General features: G+C 42.5%; 1 protein-coding gene across 3 annotated transcripts; it reads right to left on the bottom strand.

Annotated features, from left to right (window-relative positions):
- Window positions 1-25: 25 nt before the first annotated feature.
- slc25a15b (solute carrier family 25 member 15b) lies at window positions 26-8,107 on the bottom strand. 3 transcript variants are annotated; one of them, XM_085288757.1, is made up of 7 exons: window positions 8,026-8,107; window positions 5,438-5,528; window positions 3,436-3,694; window positions 3,209-3,346; window positions 2,892-3,067; window positions 1,897-2,055; window positions 26-1,769 (listed from the first exon to the last, which is right to left on the bottom strand). In XM_085288757.1, exons 2-7 carry the CDS (start codon window positions 5,490-5,492, stop codon window positions 1,648-1,650), a joined length of 909 nt encoding a protein of 302 aa, XP_085144883.1. In that variant the 5' UTR covers window positions 5,493-5,528; window positions 8,026-8,107; the 3' UTR covers window positions 26-1,647. The 3 variants fall into 3 exon arrangements, with proteins under 3 accessions (XP_085144883.1, XP_085144882.1, XP_085144884.1); XM_085288756.1 differs by lacking the exon at window positions 8,026-8,107 and adding an exon at window positions 6,851-7,191; XM_085288758.1 differs by lacking the exon at window positions 8,026-8,107 and adding an exon at window positions 6,433-6,729.
- Window positions 8,108-23,370: the final 15,263 nt, after the last annotated feature.

Here is a 23,370-nt window from a genome sequence, read left to right as displayed (position 1 = left end):
AGTAATACAGTAATTACAGTCAAAGGAAAATAAAACAAATCTTACTTTTAATGTAAGCTGCATTAGTACAATAAATATCAGGTTTGATGTACAAACAGTTCTCCATCTTTTGTTAGCATTTCCAGGATAAAATATCTACACTTCTGAATAAAACTGAAGAGAACAGGATTGAGAATTCTGAACTGCAAACTCAGCATTGAAAGGGGAAAAACATGGGAAATGGCACATAAGCAGGCAAAGGTTACACAAGGAAAAAAAGATTAATGCTGGTTCTCAACATACTGAAGAATCACAGCACGGAGTGGAGTACGGTATGGCAACCATGACAAAGAAAAATCAGCCTATGATTTAAAACATATCGATGTTCCTTTTGAAAGCAGCAGAATTTATGAGCAGAACTACCCATACAGACAAACCCAGGTGAGATCCCAAATTAAGGTGTCCACATAGATGCCGATGATTCTATAATGAGTTAATAAAATTTAAAAATAGTTAATAAAATTTAATGAAATGGCATATGCCACTTTACTATCTTTAACACAGTCATATTAAGTTTTGCCCTAAATATAAACTCAAAACCTAAAGAAGTTGTTTATTCATGTCTCTGCACAACTTGAAGAGACAGGAATGTATTTGTGCCTTCAAGTAGTGCATGTGGAGTGGATAAGAGCCCCGAGCGTTGCTTGTATGACCACAGGGGGCTTTCACAACAACTCTCCTGTTTAACTGGGTAACCGATCCCATGTGAAAGAATCGTTACATGTGACGATGACCTTGTTGAGGTAGAGGTAAAATAATAAACGGAAGAGAAAACTGGCAGTTCCTTGTAAAGAGGTTGTTTGCTCAATACTGTGCTATACTTAGACATTTTATTAGGTACACCTTGCTAGTTCCTGCTAGTAAAATCCCAGCAGACCAGCAGTTTCTGAAATACTCCAACAACCCCACCGTGTTCACACTTACCAAAATCATGCGTCTTCTGATGCGCAGTTTGAACAATGAATGTGATTCGCTGGGCACGATCTGATATCGTCGTGTTTGTGTTGTTCCCAGATCATCGTACTAAATGTTGTTCCAGGATCAACATTGCAAGTGACCAATCAGAATGTTGTGACAGCTGTGACTTTTGCGACTTCGGGAAAAAAACCCGCCGTAAAACAAAAAACTACTTAAACTGCGAGAAACCGCCTCTGTCCTCCGATCAACGGACCCTGACCCTTTAATAAACGGTAAGCAGAACTGATAGTCCTTGCAACATTGGAATTTCATGAATGCACAAATGGCTTGGCGCGCAAAACAATAACGTCACAACAATGTGACTGGTCACTTGCAATGTTGAACCTGGAACAACATTTTCATGATGATCTGGGAACAACGCCAACACGACGACATCAGATCATCCGATTGGCTGGTTAATGAGCAGCAGAACAGGTGTACCTAACAAAGTGGCCGAAGCATTAAAAAACTAAAACTAAAAATTCTTCTATGTAAGAACCAGAGTAATACTGTGATGCAAACGCTGCGTCAAAAGCGAGTTGCTTCAGTCTCACAGGAGATGGAGTGTGGCAGTTTTCAGAGCCCATGTATAAGGTCATATGGCTATAATATTTCGCCGTTTCTTCATTTGTGTTAAGGATGTGGACCGTTTTAGCTGTCAAACTGCCTCATCATGAGCTTCCGGCTGGCCTCGTAACCCAGAAACAGAGCTCCATTAGCAGGGAAGGTGCGGATCATGGTGGGGGTAAGACCAGAGTAGAGCGCCCTCACACCTAAACACAAGAAACAGCTGAGCTTACAGTGTGAAAACTGAAACTGCTGAAAGCTTTAGTCTTTTACACCAAGACTGCTTTTCTAAACATGTTATGGAAAATACTATAAAACCCTTCATGTGCTTACCTTCAGTGCGAGTGATGGTCATGAAGGTCTTGAAAAAGCCCGCCTGTTTTCCCGTCATAGACATGACTTGAATACGAGATTTGACGCAATCCATAGGGTAGACCACCAACCACAGACACGCCCCTCCAAAACCGCCGCTGAACACAATGGGAGCCACACCTCCAAAATACACAGCATGTTAAATATTAAAGTTCCTGACAGTACAATAAAAAAAACAGAATGCTTGCTTTGAAGGGCTGCCAGGAGAAAACGTGCTCAATCTAAAAAGATCATAGGTTATCAAAAATGCATCTGAATGAACTACGTCTGGACCAATAACCTGAGGAGACCAAAGTCGACCAACGTCATAACAACTGTCAAGCACGGTGGAGGAGGGGTGATGATTTGGGCTTAATATACCGCCACATGACCTAGGTAGGTTGCAGTCATTAAGTCAACCATTAACTCCTCTGTATATGAAAATATTACAGATTCAAATGTGAAGCAATCGAAACAGAGTCATGTAACAGGACCGTTTTTCCAAGCATGCCAGCAAATGTACAATAGAAAGCTGAAGAAGAAAAGGTTATTCCAGCAGCCACAGTCAAATGCATGCAGCCTACTCTGTTTGACTTGCAACACCTTTAACATGCATGCACCAAGCAAGTATGCAGTTTACATGGTGTACTAATGGAAATGTACTGACAGAAATATCCTAACAGAGACATATTTGTAGTTTGATGACATTGAAAGTAGGGTAGTAGTTAGCTTCATCACTTCCGTCAATATATCGAAGGTGACATAGGCAGAAATCCCGTTCACAGATGTGGACTGTATTAAAATTTTCTTCACTTCACAAGTCAAATATAAGCACATTATATTATAAGAAGTAACATTTAATAACATATGTAAGTTAATAAAGTATATCATTTGTGTCTACTCTTTTTTCACTTTATTTAACATCCACATTTGACCAGAACACTTTTAATAACATAGGGAAACATTTACAGCAGTACCTATGTCATCCTTGCCACATTTCATGTAGTCTGCAAAAGTTGTGCGGCAGAGTTCGTAGGCACCGAAGAAGCAGAAGTAACCGGGGACCTCTCTGGCTATAGTGGTGGTCAGACCCTGGAAGAAGCCCAGTGGTCCCTCATTCCTTATGATGAATCTCACCACCGACCACACAGTGCTTCAGACAGAGCAGAGGGAACGGTTGCTCAGTACACGAGACACTAAAATAGCGTTTTAGTAGATGAATATTTAAAAACAACTGCTCATTAACAAACTGCGCTTGAGAAACACCCGCCCTACTGTTAGGCTATTTACTTACTTCTGGCTACTGGCAATCTTGCCTGATGATGCCATTTCATGCATGGCTTGTAGTCGGCACTTGACAAGCTCAGTGGGGCAGAGCACTAGCGATGAGAAGATGGACGCTACTGAGCCAGCACAGGCTTTCTGCACGTCACTAACAAAGACAGAAAGACCAGCAGGCAGTTAGAGATCAGACACACACAAACCCAGGGCAGGCTTTGTGCTAACATAAAGAACAGCTACCTCAGCACAGCCTTGCTGTGCAGGCCGGCTGTGAAGCGGATGACCTGCTGACAGAAGCCGTAACTCATGAAGAGCACAGCGTTCTCAGCGATATTGGCCATCAGCGCCGGACTAGTGCCCTGGTAGAGCCCACGCAGGCCCACTTGTTTGTAGGTAGACATGAAGCAGTGGATGAAACCGCGGTACAGCTTAGGAAAGGTCTGCATTTTGACCTTTACTGTGTCTAGAGGCTGCCCGCTGAAGACGCACGCAGCTCCCCCTGGGGAGGACGAAAGTACAAAAACAGTAAATAACAGATGTGAACCGGCACATACAGAGAGTTGCTACAGGAAAGGCAAACTTTTCACAAAAGCCAACCAATATGTGCCGTGAAGAGATTAGTATCATAGCGGGCTCGGGCGAGAAACAGAAACACTGAAACAAATGAGCCAGAAAAACATAGGAGTCATCAAAACATCCTTCAGTCTGACATAGGTGGTGAGGTTTTGTCAGCACTAAAAAGCAACAGGATTAGAGATGGCACGATACCACTTTTTTATGTCCGATACCGATACCGATATCATAAATTTGGATATCTGCCGATACCGATATGAATCCGATATAGTGTTTTTTAATCAACAAAACTGTTTTTTAAAATATCTTGCTGCATTTTGCAAGTCTGCAAGTTCATACTCAAGTTTAAAACAACAACTACACTAAAGCTATTCTGTTATACCTGTATACAAAAAAAATATTTCATAGTTCAGCAATACTGATCAATCTAATAAACTTAGACCTACACCATCCTCCCTATTCTGGTATTTTAAAGAGTACTTAGCGTAAATATTAAGCAACCTAACTAATAGGGTTCCAACTCCCAGCAACAACAAAAAGAAATAAATAAAAAATAGGGAACCACCCCTCACGCTCCACCTCATGATGCTTAATCGACGTAATCAACCTTAATTTGATGCAGTGTGAAAAAAAATGCACAGAAATCAATTATTTTTCAAGAAATATTAAATAGATTCAACATCTTTCTTCAACAAAATTGCAGACTGCACAGATGGTACCTTCCCAAAGGAAAAAGTACTATAGCTTACTAGGGTATATATTAGACTTAATAGTCACTATATACAGTAATTGACTTCTATTCATTTTACATCAAATTAAAACTTTGGGTGTCAGATAATTATTTATTAAAAGCTCGGCATTTTAAATGAGGATAAGAAAGAAAAGTATGTCTTTGTGCCCCCTTTTCCCTGTTCATGCCCTATCGGCCCCCCTGGCTAAACTTTGCTAGATCCGCCCCTGCACAGTTACCAGCGTCAGCTACGTAGAAAAAGATCCTGGAGTAGAAAGTAATATTAAATACATTCTAACAACAGCTGATCAAGCTGAAACGTTCTGCTGTTGTTCAGCCGCTGGTTTCCTCTTTCTGGTGCAAAGTGGGCCAAAAACAAACAAGAGACACGGACTCGCGACAGAAAAGCCGATCAGCTGATCATTTAAGCAGTTTCACGATTGAAGTAGCAGCCGGAGAGCGAGAGGCAGTCGCTCCATATATCGCTTGTTAAGCTTAACGTGGGAATGCTTTACAAACATTCAGAGATGGACTTACACACTTGCTTTACTTCTCTCGGGGATAACTTTGTCGGAGATGAAATGCTGGGTTGCTAGCGAAGCTCCACATGCTATCCAGACCACCGACAGGTCCCGCATGCCACAGCTGCTCTATCACGTGATGCATACTGCTCCGACTGCTAACGTTCTGAGGTGAGTTACGGCGTGTTGCAAGTTTTGTGAGGTGCTTTCGTGATATTTAATGGATCGGATTACATTTTTTATTTTTCTCCGATATCCGATCCAGTAATTTAGGTCAGTATCGGACCGATACCGATACGTAATATCGGATCGGTCCATCTCTAAACAGGATTACTTCATAGACATTAAAGAGTGCATGTGCACATGTTTATGTTGGCTACTGTAGAAAGAGTTTTAAGTGACAGGCTACTGCATTTACCTGTGGCTCCTGCAGAGAGATCAATGATGGCCTGGACTACTGGATGTGGAGCCATGGTAGTTCAGAAAAGGTCTCCCCTCCTCTCAGCTACCTGGGAAAAAACAGAAACCTATAAATGGTGTGTTTTAGTAAAAAATATAATCAGTTCATTGTTCATTGTTCCCCTCACACTGTAATTATGTGTGGATTAGATCCCCCAGAGAGAAAGAGCAGCTGGGTTCATTACTACTACACTAAATTAGTTGCAATTTCAACCAGAACTGCTCAAAATGTGAAAATAAATAAAATGTGAAGACGCTGGTAGATCTTTCTATGAGCTTGCATGTTAAAAATAGGGCACACATGATCCGATTTTGCACTTTGGGGTGTAAAATAAAACTTACATCTGAAAGTTTTATCTACACCTGGGACATAAAACAATGCAAAGTGAAAGAAATATTCAGTTTGTCTGTAGACTGTTAGACGATATCAAGCAGTAAAATAAAGCCCATAATTGCACAACTGTAAACTTCAGTGCTACATAGGCATTCCTTTTCTAAATTCCAAATGATCTTCTTCTCCACGCTGTGTGCATGTACTTTATCCCTCCTTCACTACGTCCACGAGTTTCCTCTAAGGTCTTCTTTCCTTCCCGCTTGGTTACTCTATATTCAACATCCTTCAGCTGGCATGTCCTTGGAACACATCCAAATCATTTCAACCTTGTCCTACTAACTTTATTTAATTTCCTTCTATAATTTGATGACTAGAAGTATTATCCACGAAGGAAATTGTTGACCACTAGAATCAATGACCAGAAAAGTCAAGGTTAGATTAGCTTGGTTGGTTTGCCACGGTTCACTGGCACCAAAAGTGTCCTGCTTGGGTTGCAGCTCTCTTACAGCACTGCCATCCCTTGTGCATTTGAGTTGTGTGCTTGTTCAACAAAACCATTACGTTTGAATTAAGAAAAGCGCAAAAAAGTGGATCCTGTGGAGAGGAAAAGCAGACTTTACCTGCGGTTTACCAAAAGCAAGTTCAGTCCTGTCTTTTAAGCCTTGTGTGGTCTTGATGCGTGCCAATCTAAAACCTCAGAGCGCATTTATAACTAAATGGGTGGTCACAGCTGCCCTCTCTGCTACTAAACTATTCCCACTTGTAAGGACACGGTGGTGACCCTTCCCCAGCTGATGAAACATGGCTCCAACGTTACTGTCATTGGCCTTTCTCAGCTCACACGTCACCAGCAGAGGCTGGTAAATGTTATTTTTGTGGCATAAATTAAACATCTGTTTTCCCCGCTTCTTTAAAACAAAATGACACATGTATGCTGTATGCCACGGGTAGAGCCAAAAGTCCAACAGGTATGAGAGATAACTTAGGTTGTTAACATCAATAAAATCCAACACGCTGAAATTATCAAAAGAAACTTACTGCTTTGATGTTCTTACAGCGTGGGTTCACTCTGAGAGCTGAACAGATAGACGGAATACGGTAATTTCAGAATACAAACATTACTGGAGAGCTTCGAGGTAAACTTTGTAGGAGAGGTTAACTTGGGAGTCTATGTGTCAGACATACGCTAATTCAGGGAGCTGCTAACCAAAGCTAACATCATGCTAATTTACTCCAACAGGCCGCCGTTCAACGTTGATCTTATTGCTATCTCATTTGCAGCGCCTGTCCTCACTGTCTGCACTATGATCAATGCATTGCCCATCAACGATCCTGGGAGGTGATGAGGAGAGTACAGAGGTTGCGTCATTGGAGGAGAAAATGAAAAGTTGAGAGCGCCCTCTCTGCTCTAAATTCCAGGGACGAAACTTGCCGTCACCCAACGACTCTGCTCAGAAAATTAGCAGTCTTACTAAGCAGAATTTGCAAATGCTGTAATGTAATTGGACTTTTTTTAAAATTACATTGTAGATTTACATGGTTATTATATAGTCGTAAATGTTAAATAGATGTCAAGATGCAGAAGCCGTCAGCGACACTTAGTGGTCCTCTTAGTTTTCTCGGGATCTTTGACACGGAGCCGCATGGCACAAGAAGAACCGGTAAAGCTTCCGGTTCACATGCTTTCGTGTTTTTCAAAATAAACTTAAACACCCCATCGAGTTGCTGAGTATTAAAGAAATAGTTTTTTGGTTTTATTTCTGTATATGATGAAATCATTTTTGTATTATTATTTTTGTATACGAAAATATTAAAACATCCATCATTTCTCCGTATTTTTCTTCCAGTGAGCCAGAGTTTCTTGTATTTTTGGAATGGTTCTTGAGCAACACTTCACCAGGCTTTCTCAAGGTCTGTCAAAGTTTTGTTTTCAAGCAAGCAAAAGCAATAAGGGATAAACCAGTGTTGTGTAACAGCCAACTTTAGGCACTTGCAGACTGTCATTGAAACTTATCATTTGTTCTCCTTTCATTCAAGTTGAGAGAGAGAGAGAGAGAGAGAGAGAGAGAGAGAGAGAGAGAGAGAGAGAGAGAGAGAGAGAGAGAGAGAGAGAGAGAGAGAGAGAGAGAGAGAGAGAGAGATTAATTAAAATTTCAATATGAAGGAGGTCATGAGAGGAGTACAACAGTACTACCATCTGGGAAATGTCTCACCGGCAACACCTTGATTCTCCAGCTTAATAATGACTCCAAACACAATGCCAATGAAGGAAAAGTATACCTGGATAGAAAAATACAATAACACAAAATCAGTCACTATCGGTCAGTCAGCCATACCAAATATTGACTTGCAAGCTTGATAGAATTGTGCAAACTCTCATACTGCATTTCCACGTTGTTGTAGAGACCCACCTTTTAGCACATCCCAGCACACCCACTCACTTCACCAGATGCACCTTGTTTAGTTCTCTCACCTTTGATTGGGTGTGGTGCTTGTCCTTGATTGCACTCACCTGTCACACATTATATGTCACACAGTATATAAGGACTGCATTCACTTTTGGCTCACTCTTTCCGCACTTCCACACGGGGCGGCAGCTGAGGTGAGGTTCTGTTTGGGTTTTTATTTTATGTAATGTTAAGGTAATGAGTAACTTGAATCTCTGTTTTCTTTCAGCATTGGCAGTCCATGTGTGTCTTTGTTTCCTTCCTTCTTTGCCTTATTTATTTGAGAATAAAAGGAGAACACTGAGAATAATTCTGAATTAGATGGCTGCTTTTTCTTATTCTAACCGGATGAGCCCATGATGCTGATTGCTTCAGCCCTGAACCTTCCTCCCTTCAAAACATGGTCCTCCGAGCCGGAGAGGTATTAGCATCATGGATACACAGCAGCCATCTAGAAGATCCAGTTGTGATAGTAGACCTCCTGCCTACCTGGAACAGTATGAAGTTCAGTACCCTGGAGCTAGAAGAGCTACATGTGAGACAGAGAGCCAAACTGAATGCCAGCACAGTGATAAAGACACACATGGGCTGCAGGATCCTGTCGGAGAGTCAGACAGACCACCAGAGACATCCCTTGTTCCTTTACCCACCACCCAAGATGAGGTCATGAGGGAGATTAAGCAATTTATGGTTCAATCATCTCCTTCCCATTCTCGTAGCTCCAGATCTTCAATTCGCACAGTCTCATCTGATGGAATCAAAGCTTCTGTATGCAGTTTATGAGCCAGTCCTCAAACACATCAACAACATGAGCAGCTCCCAGTGATTGATACAGTAACCTGTCAATCACCCTTCCAGCCCCCGCAGATTAGCCGTCAGTCTGGCTTAGTTACAGCTGCCAGCCCTCCTTTACCTAATTCAACAATACTAGATGCTGCTATCCCTTCAACTGGTTTGCCTAGACCAGTCCTTGCTACAGAAGATGAGACTCCCTTTGATTTCCTGGCCTTATCACGGCAGGATCCCGACCAGATCTCATGTGTTCAACCTGCTGTTCCTTTAGCTGAAGACCCTGTTCAACCTCTCATTCGCATATCTGACCACAAGCATTGCCCTCCTCTAGAGCAGCAACCAGCTACATCCAATACCTCATATGAACAGAAACCTTTGATATCTGGTACTGCTAGCTCGGGTCACTCCTCTAGCACGAGAACACATGTATATAAGCTTGAAGGTCCTTCATTTCCAGACCTTAGTAGAGAAGACGAAATGCAATACAGGATGTTACGGATGGCCCTTACAAACCTTCTTGATCCTCATGAGACAGAGCACTTCAAATATCACGTCCTTCTTGATCACCTCAAAGTAGACCAAGCTAAACGATTAGCTCTTGCCTTTTCCTACGCTCCTGACCCATACACTCAAGCCATCAAAGCCCTTGATGAGCGTTATGGGCAACCAAGACAGCTGGCATTGAAAGAGCTAAAGAATATACTGGAACTGCCTCCTATCAGAGCAGGTGATGGTCAGAGCCTTGATAATTTTGCTCTTCGAGTACAGGCTTTAGTTGGGTTGCTTAGCACTATGGGAGAACAAGGACGTGCAGAACTAGACTGTGGCTCCCATGTCGATCGCTTGTTAGTGAAGTTGCCTGCAGAGCATTTCAGTCGCTTCAAACGGCATATTTACAGGGAACAGGGAGAAATGACGTATACCTTGCCTTTGTTCTCATCCTGGTTGCAAATGGAATGCAGGTGTCAACCAAAGAAGGCCAGTCCTGTTCCATCCTTCAACCAGACACGACCTGCCCGTAAGTACGCTTCTCCACTTACAACAATATTACATGAAGCAAATACATCTGATGATTCTGTACATGCAACACAGCCGATCATGACAACTAAGGCTACATGTGCATATTGCTGCTCACTAGAACATCACATTAGTAAGTGTCCTGGGTTTATTCAGAAGACAAAGGATGAGAAAACAAACTGGATAAAAGTAAACAAACGGTGTTGGCGTTGTGCTAGGAATCATCAGGCCGCAAAGTGTGACCTGAAGAAAGCATGTGCCACCTGTATGGGACTACATCTCCAGATCCTATGCGATGTAAATAAGAGATCTAAAACTGACACTCATCCTGTAGTGAGGACGCTATACTTTGATAGACCTAGTGATTGTCCTAGTGTCCTTTTAAAGGTCGTGAAAGTGCTCCTGCGAAATGGCAAAAGAACCCTTGAAACATATGCAGTACTTGACGATGGCTCCCAGCGTACCATTCTTCTGACATCAGCTGCACAGCATCTCAACCTAACTGGGGAAGCAGAGAGATTATCACTTAGAACGGTCCGTCAAGAAGTTGAAACTATTCATGGTTCTTCCGTAAGTTTCAAAATCTCACCCATCGCACACCCAGAGAAAACCTACACAATTACTAATGCCTTCACTGCAAATCACCTAGCACTTTCAGACCACACCTACCCTGTATCATCTCTCCAACGGAGATACAAGCATCTTCAAGGTATCCCATTACCCATTATTAATAAAGCAGCGCCACTCCTGCTCATAGGCTCAGATCATACTCACCTCATCACGCCTACTGCTCCATTGAGACAGGGACCATATGGGTCTCCTGCAGGAGTTAAAACCCAATTAGGATGGACACTTCAAGGCCCGATCACAGATTTTCATCCCCAGAGCAGTACAGAGCACGTGCAGTGTTTGTTCACATCTCTCAGTTCATCTGCAGATGTACTGCGTTATCATGTTGAGAAGCTATGGCAACTAGACACTTTACCTGAATACAGTGAGAAATCTGTGATCCGATCAAAGCAAGATCAACTGGCACTGGAACTCCTTGAACAGGCCACAAAAAGGGTTGAGATCAATGGTGTTAATCGCTACGCCACTCCTCTTCTTTGGATGGCAAACTTTCCTCCTTTGAATGTCCCTCCAAATGTAGTCATGTCTAGACTCCGCAACACTGAGGCTCGGTTAGCTAAAGATCCTGGCAAAGCCATGTCTTACAAGGATCAGATTTTGAAATTGGAGCAAGCAGGCTATATAGTCAAACTTAGCCCAGAGATGATGCACAATAGCAAAGAAACCTGGTATATCCCTCATATGACAAGTCACAACAATAAAGATCGCATAGTCTTTGACTGCTCTTTCACATTTCAAGGTCAGTGTCTCAATAAGTACCTATTGCCAGGACCAATCCTAGGCCCAACACTTCTTGGTGTTTTGTTGCGTTTTAGGCAACATTCAGTAGCAATAAGTGGCGACATCAAAGGCATGTTTCACCAAGTCCGTCTTCTGCCTCCTGATAAACCACTCCTCCGATTCCTGTGGCGTGACATGAACAAAGCAGCTCCCCCTTCAGTGTATGAGTGGCAGGTACTCCCCTTTGGTACGACCTGCAGCCCTTGTTGTGCAATCTATGCACTGCAGAAACATGTGAAGGAATATCAATCTGACAAAGATGTGCAGTCTTCAGTAATGCAGTGTTTCTATGTTGATAACTGCTTGCAGAGTTTTCCATCAGCAGAGTTAGCTCGAACACTCCTAGACAAATTAAGAAACCATCTATCAGAAGGAGGCTTCGACCTTCGCCAGTGGGCCAGCAATAATCCTGTTGTGATTAGCCATCTACCATCTGAGGTAAGAACGGCAAGTAATGAACTTTGCCTGACTGAAGACAAGCCATCTGGCCCACATGAACGCACATTAGGATTATTGTGGAATTGTGAGACTGATTTGTTTGCCTATAAATACAGAACTCTAGCCTCACACCCCACCACAATGCGTCGTATCTATGCAGTACTTGCTCGTCTGTATGACCCATTAGGCTACTTACTCCCATTCACAACACGCGCCAAAACCTTGGTGCAAGAGCTATGGAGAAAAGAGAGAGATTGGGACGACCCTTCCCTTCCACACAACCTCTTAGAAGCATGGAAGTCCTGGGAAGAAGAACTTTGTTATCTCCCACAAATTGCCATCCCACGTTGCTATACTTCTAAGGAAATGGATGTTTCTACCACAGTTCGAGACATTCATATCTTCTGTGACGCTTCAGAGCGAGCATATGGTGCTGTCGCATATTTGAGATCAGATGATCTTGAAGGCCATGTAGAACTGAGTTTCTTGTTAGCTCGCTCACGTGTTGCTCCTAAACGGCATTTAACAATACCCAGACTGGAGCTATGCGCAGCCCTACTAGGCGCACGCCTCTGAGCTCATACAAACAGAACTCACCTTACCAGTCAGGACTACCACCCTTTGGTCTGACTCGACAACTGTACTTCACTGGCTTCAGTCAGATTCCTGCCGTTTCAAGGTATTCGTAGGAGCCAGAGTCTCAGAAATTCAAAACCTCACAAACAGTCAAGACTGGAGATACATCAATTCAGCCACAAATCCTGCTGATGATGTTACGAGAGGTAAATCCCTGAAAGAGTTCCTTAGCCCAAACAGGTGGACTGAGGGTCCCTCGTTTCTGCATGAACCTCCAAATAACTGGCCCACAGTTACAAATCTCCATCCTGATGATGATCAGACTGAGTTAAAGAAATCCTACTTTTTTGGTATTGTCAGTATACCCTCCCATACATACACACCCAGCTTCAGAACGTATCAAGAGCTATTGGATTTCACGGCTCATTCACTCTCCAACCAAAAGGGTAACATTCCTTCTGCAGCTGATTATCAAACAGCAGAACAAGAAATCCTTCGTCAGGCACAACTGGACAGTTTCGGTGAAGATTTAGCCCGTTTACAGTCAGACAAACCCCTCTCATCTGACAGCCGTCTATTGTGTTTGTCACCAGTGTTGTGCAGGAATTCTGGACTTATCCATGTTGGAGGCCGACTACGGCAAAGCCCAGACTTGGAATTGAATGTCATTCACCCAATAGTACTTGATCCTGCTCATCCAGTGACCAAACTGATCATACAAAATTATGATGACAAACTGCATCATGCTGGTTCAGAAAGACTTTTTGCTGAACTACGTCGGAAATTCTGGATTCTCAGAGGAAGGGAAGCCGTACGCAGGCATCGGTATAGCTGCGTCGCATGTCAGAAATGGAGAGCACAGCCCATCATTCCAAAAATGTCAGACTTGCCTGCTGCTCGTCTTAGGTTATTCAAACCACCTTTCTACTCCACAGGAATAGACTGCTTTGGACCATACAAGGTCAAGAAAGGCCGCAGATCGGAGAAAAGGTGGGGAATAATATTCAAATGTCTCACCACTCGGTGTATACATCTTGACCTCCTAAACAGTATGGATACAGACTCCTTCCTCATGGCCCTCCAACGATTCATTTCTCGACGAGGAACACCCCTGGAAATTATATGTGATCAAGGAACTAACTTCAAAGGAGGAGATAAGGAACTACGGGCAGCTTTTAACAACCTTGCTCCGACTCTACAGCCAGTCCTGATGACTAAAAGAATCCATTTCAAATTCAATCCCCCGCATGCACCCCATTTCGGTGGAGCCTGGGAGAGGGAGATACGTTCTGTGAAGAATGCTCTGAAGAGAACCATTGGTGCACAGATGGTCACTGAAGAGGTCTTAAGAACAGTCCTAATTGAGATTGAAGGCATTCTTAACTCGAAACCCCTAGGCTATGTATCCTCAGACATTGCGGACATTGACCCCGTAACCCCAAACCTTCTCCTTATGGGCCGACATGATTCATCACTCCCCCTGGTATCCTATTCTGATTCTGACCTCCTAGGCCGACGACGATGGCGACATGCACAAATATTGGCAGATCACTTCTGGCGACACTTCATAAGAGACTATCTACCATCCCTCCAAAGAAGACCCAAATGGCAGAAGGAAAAACCAGATCTCACATTGAACTCTGTCGTCATGATTATGGATTCACACCTTCCACGAGCCCTTTGGCCTGTAGGAAGAGTGACACGCTTGCTGAAAAGCCCAGATGACCACATCAGAACTGTGGAGGTCTTAGTACAGGATAAAACCTATATCCGCCCTGTCTCCTGTCTGATCCCCCTGCCCTCGCTTCCTGACGAAGACAGATCCTGATCATATCAACATATTTCTCACTAGAAATATGGGGGCAGCTGTTGTAGAGACCCACCTTTTAGCACATCCCAGCACACCCACTCACTTCACCAGATGCACCTTGTTTAGTTCTCTCACCTTTGATTGGGTGTGGTGCTTGTCCTTGATTGCACTCACCTGTCACACATTATATGTCACACAGTATATAAGGACTGCATTCACTTTTGGCTCACTCTTTCCGCACTTCCACACGGGGCGGCAGCTGAGGTGAGGTTCTGTTTGGGTTTTTATTTTATGTAATGTTAAGGTAATGAGTAACTTGAATCTCTGTTTTCTTTCAGCATTGGCAGTCCATGTGTGTCTTTGTTTCCTTCCTCCTTTGCCTTATTTATTTGAGAATAAAAGGAGAACACTGAGAATAATTCTGAATTAGATGGCTGCTTTTTCTTATTCTAACCGGATGAGCCCATGATGCTGATTGCTTCAGCCCTGAACCTTCCTTCCTTCAAAACACACGTGTTTCAATGTGTCAATAAGTCGCTGGTAACTATTGTACCTATTGTAATGCTGCCCCATTTTCCTAGCAAAATATAAAGAAATGAATGGTGTACTTTTATACACAGAATTTTATATTTGTGGGGAAAAAAATCTTTAAAATCAGCACGACTGATTATTATTCCATGGACTCTGCTACAAGTGGTGGTTTTTCCATTCTCATCAAACAACACATTTGCAGCCTTGTGTCCTTCCTTAGCCACTGGCAGTCAGATCTTGAAATCGAGTTAATACAAAGTCCTCAGACAAGATATCATTTACTTTAACACTGGCTTTAACATCCTATGAGTAACAAGCATGCAGATGAAGTAGGTAAGTTACCTCCTCTCACTGTGCACACCAGATCCCAAATGGTCACAGCATCCTTTAAATGAAGTTACATAACCCAAGATAGCTGTGTATCAAAGTAACAACCAGAAGAGAGAATTTGTTTTATTTCACGATGAATAGGCTAACTTTTGCACTTTTGCTTGTTACTCAGCCTTCCAAACTCCAACTAGAAGTCACTGTACACTTTTGTTTTGCAAGTGAGAAATAAATCTCCCACACCATGTTAGAGATTCAGAAAACCATCTAGCAGAGAAAAACACTTTTGGCTACAAAAGAATCGTACAGAAAATCAGAACAAAGAATGTCTCAGAACACTGTGTTCTCAATCACAGCTGCTCTCGCAGATCTGGGCTCTTAACTCTATAATTGCCTTATGCCTGTTGTATCATTAGAGGAGTCCCATCCCTTCCCCAAGCATAACATTACAAAGTCTCCATTAAACACAAGCTTGCAATGAATTGTATTGTTTAAACCTCATCTATAGCTCAGGGGTTGAAGTGGGCCGGCACACCTTCAATTGATGAGCATTGAAGTCTGATAAGCAGATTAATGCTGATGAAGTATTACTAACGAATTAGCTCATTTGTCGTATGCATGGCGTTGTTTTCTTTCTTTTTTTCAAACAGCTGGACAAACAGGACGAGTATGGACTAATATGTATATTTAGCTCTCAGCAACACTTTGTGACAAACATTTGTGATAAAATGCGTCTGCTAGCTAAATGTCTGCAGGTGTATTTGCCAGGGAGAGAAAAGGAAACGTTGATGTACGACACTGAGAGATGGAGGATGATCTAAGAAAGAGCACAGGAGAGGAAGATGAGAGATTATTTTCAAAGCTAAGAACTGCTCAGTAAGTGCAATTTGATAAACTGGAAACTTTTTAAATCCCACATTTGATTTGTACATGATGATGCTGAATTACATTTTTGGCTATTTAAAGGTTCCTATGTATATAATTATATAATGTAATGTGTTTTCCTAGTCTTACTGACCACTCAAAGCATTTTAAACTATAAGTCACACATTTTAACCATACATTCTCACACAGCACTTGATGCTATTAACCTCACATCCATGGCCATTTTCAATTCACAAATTAGCCTAACATGTATGTTTTGGGGCTGTAAAAAGAAGTCCACACATGTACAAGGAGAACATGCAAACTCCACACAGAAGGCCTGTAAGCTGTAAGGTGGCAGCACTATGTTGACCACAAAACAGCACAAAAATACTGGCAACCGTCAGTGCTATCACTCAGCCTACCAGCATACACAGCTATAGCATCAGTTTCAAAATCCTGCTTTGCCTTGTTCTGAAGTTATTGCAGTTATTGCACAAGATTTTGGAAATCCTGTGTGACTTCCTTTTTGAGTTATGTGTTCAAAGATTTTCAGAGAACTTGACCTTTGACCTTGAGGTTGAGGTCACTGAGATTCAAACTCATCCTAGATTGTTAGAAGATGTACCCTTGGTATCACATAGCTTTCACAAACTTAGGTGTCCACGCTGCGTGACGACAATACCCCATCTGCCTTTTACGGCTGTTGGGTAAAAAAAACAGCAGGCCAATTCAAGTTCTTATCATCATGCGCCCTCTACTGGCTGTTTCATGCTTCTACATCAAACATTAACAACCTGTGGAGCTCTGACCGAAACTGCAACAAACGATTATTTGCTTTAAGTGTGATTTCCTGTATAAATTAAAAATATGAAATCAACATTTTCTTTATCTCTGTTGTATTTTTTCATAAAGGCAAAGGCTCCATGGAGGAACTTTGAACTGATATTTAAGATTTTTGAGATATTTAGCTGTTAATGTGCATTAGCAGTTCCATCAGTCATTTCCCCCTCTTCTTCTTCTTAGAGAAGTAAAATAACAGAAAGCACTGCAGTTTCGTTATTTACCTATATGAACTTATTTGGTGCCAAAATGCCATCTGTTTAAACTGAGTCACCCAGGATTAAATACACACACCCTCTGTCCACTGTCTTATCCTTTAAAACTCAGTCTAGACTCAGTTGACCACAACAGCCCGTCAGATTTTGATATTTAACTTCAGACACACAGTCAATAAAAGACACATTTTTCAGATTTTTTTTCCCATATATCTTTGTTTTTTTTATCAAAAAAACAAAAAACATTGACGTTGTCTACATCACAGACAAGAATCATCAATATTCTGTTTTAAACAATTTCGCCATGAACAGAATGAACCCCATGCCCATCCCACCCCTGGAGCAAACTCCTCTATACACAGTATACTTTACATACCTATAGTTCCTGTTCAGCCTTTGTACATTTTACATCATTATCAAAGTAGTATCAATAGATTTAAAATACATACAATACTTTTCCATTGTAATTATAATCGCTATCCTGATTGTACATACAGCATCATTTCCCACACTTAGAGTTCTGTTGAGCAATTTCTGTGCCTCCTTTTCATCAGCATGTTCTTATAAAATATCCAGAAGACACAACACGAGTCTCCGTAATTCACCAAAACAGAATACTTGGCAGATTTTAGATGATTGGCAAATGAGAAACATTTCGTAACTACCGCTGTGTGTCATGAGAGAGGAATAGTTACCGCTGACTGCTGCTGACGTAGTTTTGAATACACAAATATTTACCGCAATCTACAGCTTTTATTTACGTGTTCCTCAGGAACCATTCTCAGACTCTCCGAGGGGCTTTGCCACCAACTGTTGCGTCTGCTCGGACATGAGATTATGAGGTACAGTCAGAGAATCTCGGTAATCCCTAATTAGATGAGCTGTGGTGAAGGAATAACAAAGAGATTATAAAAGATCACCACAACCAAAAGAGTAACACAAGTTATAAAAGTGGAACAAGTCAAAAGTATTTGTATGGATTTGTTAAAGTTCTCGGTATTGGCCAAAAACACTAGAAGTAGTGGGCAGTGCTGAATCGATATATAAATATTTTTACCACTCAGGATTAAAAACAGACTGATTTGTAAAAAAAAAAACTGATTCAACCTTTGTGTTACCTTGGTGACAGAGGTCCTTAACCGTGCGGGTGAAGCTCACCATTCACACATAAAACTTTGGCACCACAGACAAGTCTGTTACAAAAAAAAAAAAGGTCGCACACCTCGAACTAAATATGAAAAAAATGTGAGGAAGACTTTAATTGTTTTTTCTACGCACTGACAATGACAACTGATTAACGGCCAAACACGAGTATTCACAGCCAGGCACTTGTGTCCTTTCAGATGTGAGTCGAGGGCTGGGTCAGTCGGTGAGGAACATCTGGAGGGAGGGCGGTAAACTATGTGGAAGTTTTTACCTACAGGATTAAAACACACGCATTTGTCTTCGCGTCTAACAGCGCGCACGTAGCAGTGTCACAATTATACGCTTAGTGACAAATCAAAGTTTCTAAATGTGGGAAAATCTACCAGTGTCAAAAATACTACATCAAGAAAGCCATCTTTGTTTGTACCCTGTAAACGCAAGCCAGAGCCCCGGAGAGTGTAGTTACTGCGGGCGGGCGGCATTGCAACACAACATAGAGTTGACCCTTTCTTTTTATATCCGCTAACAACACATCCTTATTCAATATTCAGTATCACCACAAAGGCTCTACTTGCCAGTATGGTACTGGATACAGTATGCAAGCAGTCATTAACTATAAATCACACAACCTTCAGAAAAAACTTGCTTATCACAAACTTTGACTGAATTTTAACAACTATTTTCGGGTTTTTTTCTTCTTCTTTTTTTCGCCCAATGGCTGATGAAGAAAAGCGATTTATCTTAAGTCACATCTATGAGTTTTTTTTTTAAGACCTTTTTGGCAATTGCTCTGACAGCAGCAGATTACAAATGGAATAAATGAGAAAGTCATGTGTAGGAGCAGGAATGGCACTGTTTCATAGTTTAGATCTCAAGTTTGAGAGAGAAAATAAAGCGTGACAGAGAAGTAGTACTATTCACACCTTCTGGGATCTGAATCCACATCCCCAAAAAATATCTGAACAATACACACGTGTGTTAATACTGTTTTATCTCGTGATTTCTTTTTTCTTTTTTTTTGGGGGGGGGGGGGGGTTCAAACCAAGCAGCTGCATTAATTTCTTCCCAGTGTAGAGACAGGGGAAGTTAAATTATAAAAGAGATTAAGTATGAGTTTACATTAAAGTCTCCAGCATGAATAAGTGGCTGGTTGGTGGAGGGCAAGGGTAAAAAGAAAAGGAGAGTTGGGGCACAAGTGGACACATCCCAATGTGTGAATATGCTAAGATGAAAAAGTGGGCTTTTCCTTTCATTTTTTTTTTTACTTTTTGGTTTTTCTTTTCTTTCTTTTCTTTTTTCTTTTTTGGCCAAACCACAGCTTGATAAAGCCAAACACACGAGCGAGGGTGTGTGCTTACATTGTGGCTGAAGTGTTAGGCACTGCAAAAAAGAGCATGAGATTGTTTTACATGTTTCTGATTCTAAACACAGTAAGGCAATTTGATTATGGTTGAATGACAGCAATGTAAGTTCCCAGCCTTTTCTCTCATGATCAACAAATGCTCAATTTAGACTCAGGCAAGAAATAACACTTGGGTTTTTTTGTTGTTCTTGTTGTTTTTTCCCCATTTTCACAACCTTTCATAAGATTACCTGTGTAAAAACAGCTACAATCAAAAATGAGGCACTTTATAAAATACTATATATATATATATATATATATATATATGAGCAGCTGGATAGCGTAGTGGTTAGACTACATGCCTTTGGAACAGAGGATCGCAAGTTCGATTCCTGCCTGGGGCGTCTGTATCCAGTAAGGGTCCTAAGGCTAGACCCCCTATGCTAAGCAAGCCTACCGCAGACATGAGCGAGACAGATAAATATGAAGGCATGCCGGCTCGGACGTCGCCCGGATCAACAAGGTCCGCGTCAGGTGTTGAGGAACCAGGGCACCCTGACGAAAAGTGGGCTACTGGAACAAGAAGGCATCAGTGGGCAAGAGACGAAAACAGGGCATTGTTGGAATGCTACTACGCAAGTAACCCCGGCGGAAGGGGCTACATGAATAGGATGAGGGACCTATGGATTCTTCGATACCCAACATCCACAATGACGGCTCAGTGTTCCAACATTCGAAAGAAGGGACTGCTCTCACAGCTAGAGATTGACGAGGTACAACGCAAATGCTACGGCAAGGAGGAGTCAGGACGCCAGGTCAGGGGGGAGATATCATCACCCCCACCCGAGATTGGGTACATAGCCCCAAGTGCGATAGGAGAAGGATCGTTGAGTGCGAGAGGAACTGACCTGAAAAATAGGATCATGGCCAAGCTTGAAACCTGGATCCCCCGGTTACCAAGATTACGTGAAGTACCCTCAGAAGGTCTGCTAGATGATGTTAATGCAGCACTACGGGCAATACCTACAACCACGATTACCGACACTAACAAGCTGATCTACAATACGGCAGCAGTGAGATGCTTGGCTACAAGTTGAACAGCGACAAGGGGCAGTACCCTCCATGGAGAAGGAGGCTAGAGGGCAAGATCAAAGTAGCACGGAGGGAGGTTAGCCAACTAACGGAGTTGCAGAAAGGTGCGACAAATAAGGTGCCTAAGAAATACAGCAAGCTGAGGCCTTGGAAACTGCCAAGCAAAGACTCACAGCCTTGGCCAGCCGCTTGAGGAGGTACACAAGAGAGAATAAACCAGCTGTTCTCCACAGAACCAGCAAAGGTGTACTCTCAGTGGCAAGGGAACAATAAGAGAACAGCACCACCAAGGCTGGAGACGGAGCAATACTGGAAGAGCATATGGGAGAAGGACGCAACCCATAACGGCAATGCTCAGTGGCTAGAGGATCTGAGGGCAGACCACAGCGACCTCCCTGAACAGGGTCCAGTAACCATCACAGTGGCAGATATCCAAGAAAGGGTCTCCAGTATGAAGAGTTGGACAGCACCAGGGCCCGACATGGTTCACGCCTACTGGCACTCCACGAGCGTCTGGCAGCACAAATGAACCAGCTGCTAGTTAACGAGAGACACCCGGAATGGCTAACTGAAGGCCGGACGGTCCTGATCCCCAAGGACCCCAAGAAGGGACCGGTCCCCTCCAACTACCGACCAATAACCTGCCTCAGTACTACATGGAAGCTCCTGTCAGGCATCATTTCGGCTAAGATGAACAGGCACATGGGTCAATACATGAGCGGGACACAGAAAGGAATTGGCAAGAATACCAGAGGCGCAAAACACCAGCTACTGGTAGACAGAACAATCAGCCGAGACTGCAAGACCAGACTGACCAACCTGTGCACTGCCTGGATTGATTACAAGAAGGCCTATGACTCAATGCCCCACAGCTGGACACTGGAATGCCTAGAGTTGTACAAGATCAATGGGACCCTAAGAGCCTTCATCAGGAACTCAATGGGGATGTGGCGTACAACACTAGAGGCCAACTCCAAGCCCATAGCACAAGTCACCATCAAGTGCGGGATCTACCAAGGAGATGCTCTGTCCCCACTGCTGTTCTGCATAGGCCTGAACCCCCTCAGTGAGATCATTAACAAGACTGGCTACGGATACCGACTACGGAACGGAGCAGTTGTCAGCCACCTCCTGTACATGGATGACATCAAGCTGTATGCCAAGAGTGAACGAGACATCGATTCACTGATCCACCCTACCAGGCTATACAGCAATGACATTGGAATGTCGTTTGGACTGGAGAAGTGTAGTCGGATGGTAACAAAGAGAGGGAAGGTAGTCAGAACTGAGGGGATTGAACTACCAGAAGGCAACATTGCAGACATAGAGGACAGTTACAAGTACTTGGGGATCCCGCAGGCAAATGGGAACCATGAAGAGGCCGCTAGAAAGGCTGCAACCACCAAGTACCTGCAGAGGGTCAGGCAAGTCCTGAGGAGTCAGCTGAATGGTAAGAACAAGATCCAGGCCATCAACACCTACGCCCTGCCCGTGATCAGGTGCCCTGCCCGTGATCAGGTACCCTGCTGGGGTAATAGGCTGGCCAAAGGAGGAGATAGAAGCCACTGACATAAAGACAAGAAAGCTCCTTACCATGCATGGAGGGTTTCACCCCAAATCCAGCACCCTGAGGCTGTACGCTAAGCGGAAGGAAGGGGGCCGGGGACTGGTGAGTGTCAGCACCACAGTCCAGGATGAGACAAGGAACATCCAAGAATACATTGGGAAGATGGCCCCAACTGACCGAGTGCTCAGTGAATACCTCAGGCAGCAGAAACCCAAGAAAGAGGAGGGAGACGAGGAACCATCATGGAAGGACAGGCCCCTGCACGGTATGTACCACCGGCAGATAGAGGAGGTGGCTGATATCCAGAAATCCTACCAGTGGCTGGACAAAGCTGGACTGAAAGACAGCACAGAGGCACTAATCATGGCAGCACAAGAACAAGCTCTGAGCACAAGATCCATAGAGGCTGGGGTCTATCACACCAGGCACCAGGCAATATATATATATATATATATACATATATATATATATATATATATACATATATATATCTAGGCTAAATAGTATTAATCAATATATGTATACTGTATATTTTGTATACCATTGTAATGTGTTACTTTATATAAGAATTGTGTTAACTGTTATGCAAATGAGAAAAAGTACAGCACGTACTATAGTTTCTGTTATTCTATACTATAGTATACACTATAGTATAATATACAGTTATAACAGCTCAGTTGCAAAAAGTGTTTACACTTTGATGTTTCCAATGATTTTGTGCTACACAATTGTTCAAAATGCATAATGTAAATAAAAATAGGATTCAACAAATTGTAAAGCTCATAAACCCAAATTTTATTCACAGTAAGGCTTAGAAAATATATCAGATTTTTTACTATTTCATGAAAAACATTAGCTCATTTGGAAATGAGCTGCTATTTTAATTAAAATTGTACCTTTTCTCCATTTGAACACTTGATATTTGTTTTCCTATATTCTAATGTGAGTTAAAATTTGGGTTTATGAGAATTGCAAATCATTGCATTCTTTGTTTTTTTATTCACACAGCCTTGTAATATTGTGTATGATCTGTCCTCATAAAAACATGAAGGGACTGTTAGGGACTCCAAAATTGATTCTTTTCCTAAGATATTTACTGATTTTGTTTTCTTTTATACACTAATTACAAAGATGGCTTACA

The sequence above is a fragment of the Mchenga conophoros genome, linkage group LG10, assembly GCF_057382185.1.
Source record: "Mchenga conophoros isolate Kocher_MC1m ecotype Shallow Benthic linkage group LG10, M_conophoros_male_GT1.1, whole genome shotgun sequence".
In the NCBI taxonomy this organism is placed as follows: Eukaryota; Metazoa; Chordata; class Actinopteri; order Cichliformes; family Cichlidae; genus Mchenga; species Mchenga conophoros.
Note: the sequence above shows the minus strand (reverse complement) of the source record. Positions and strands in the feature narration are given on the sequence as shown.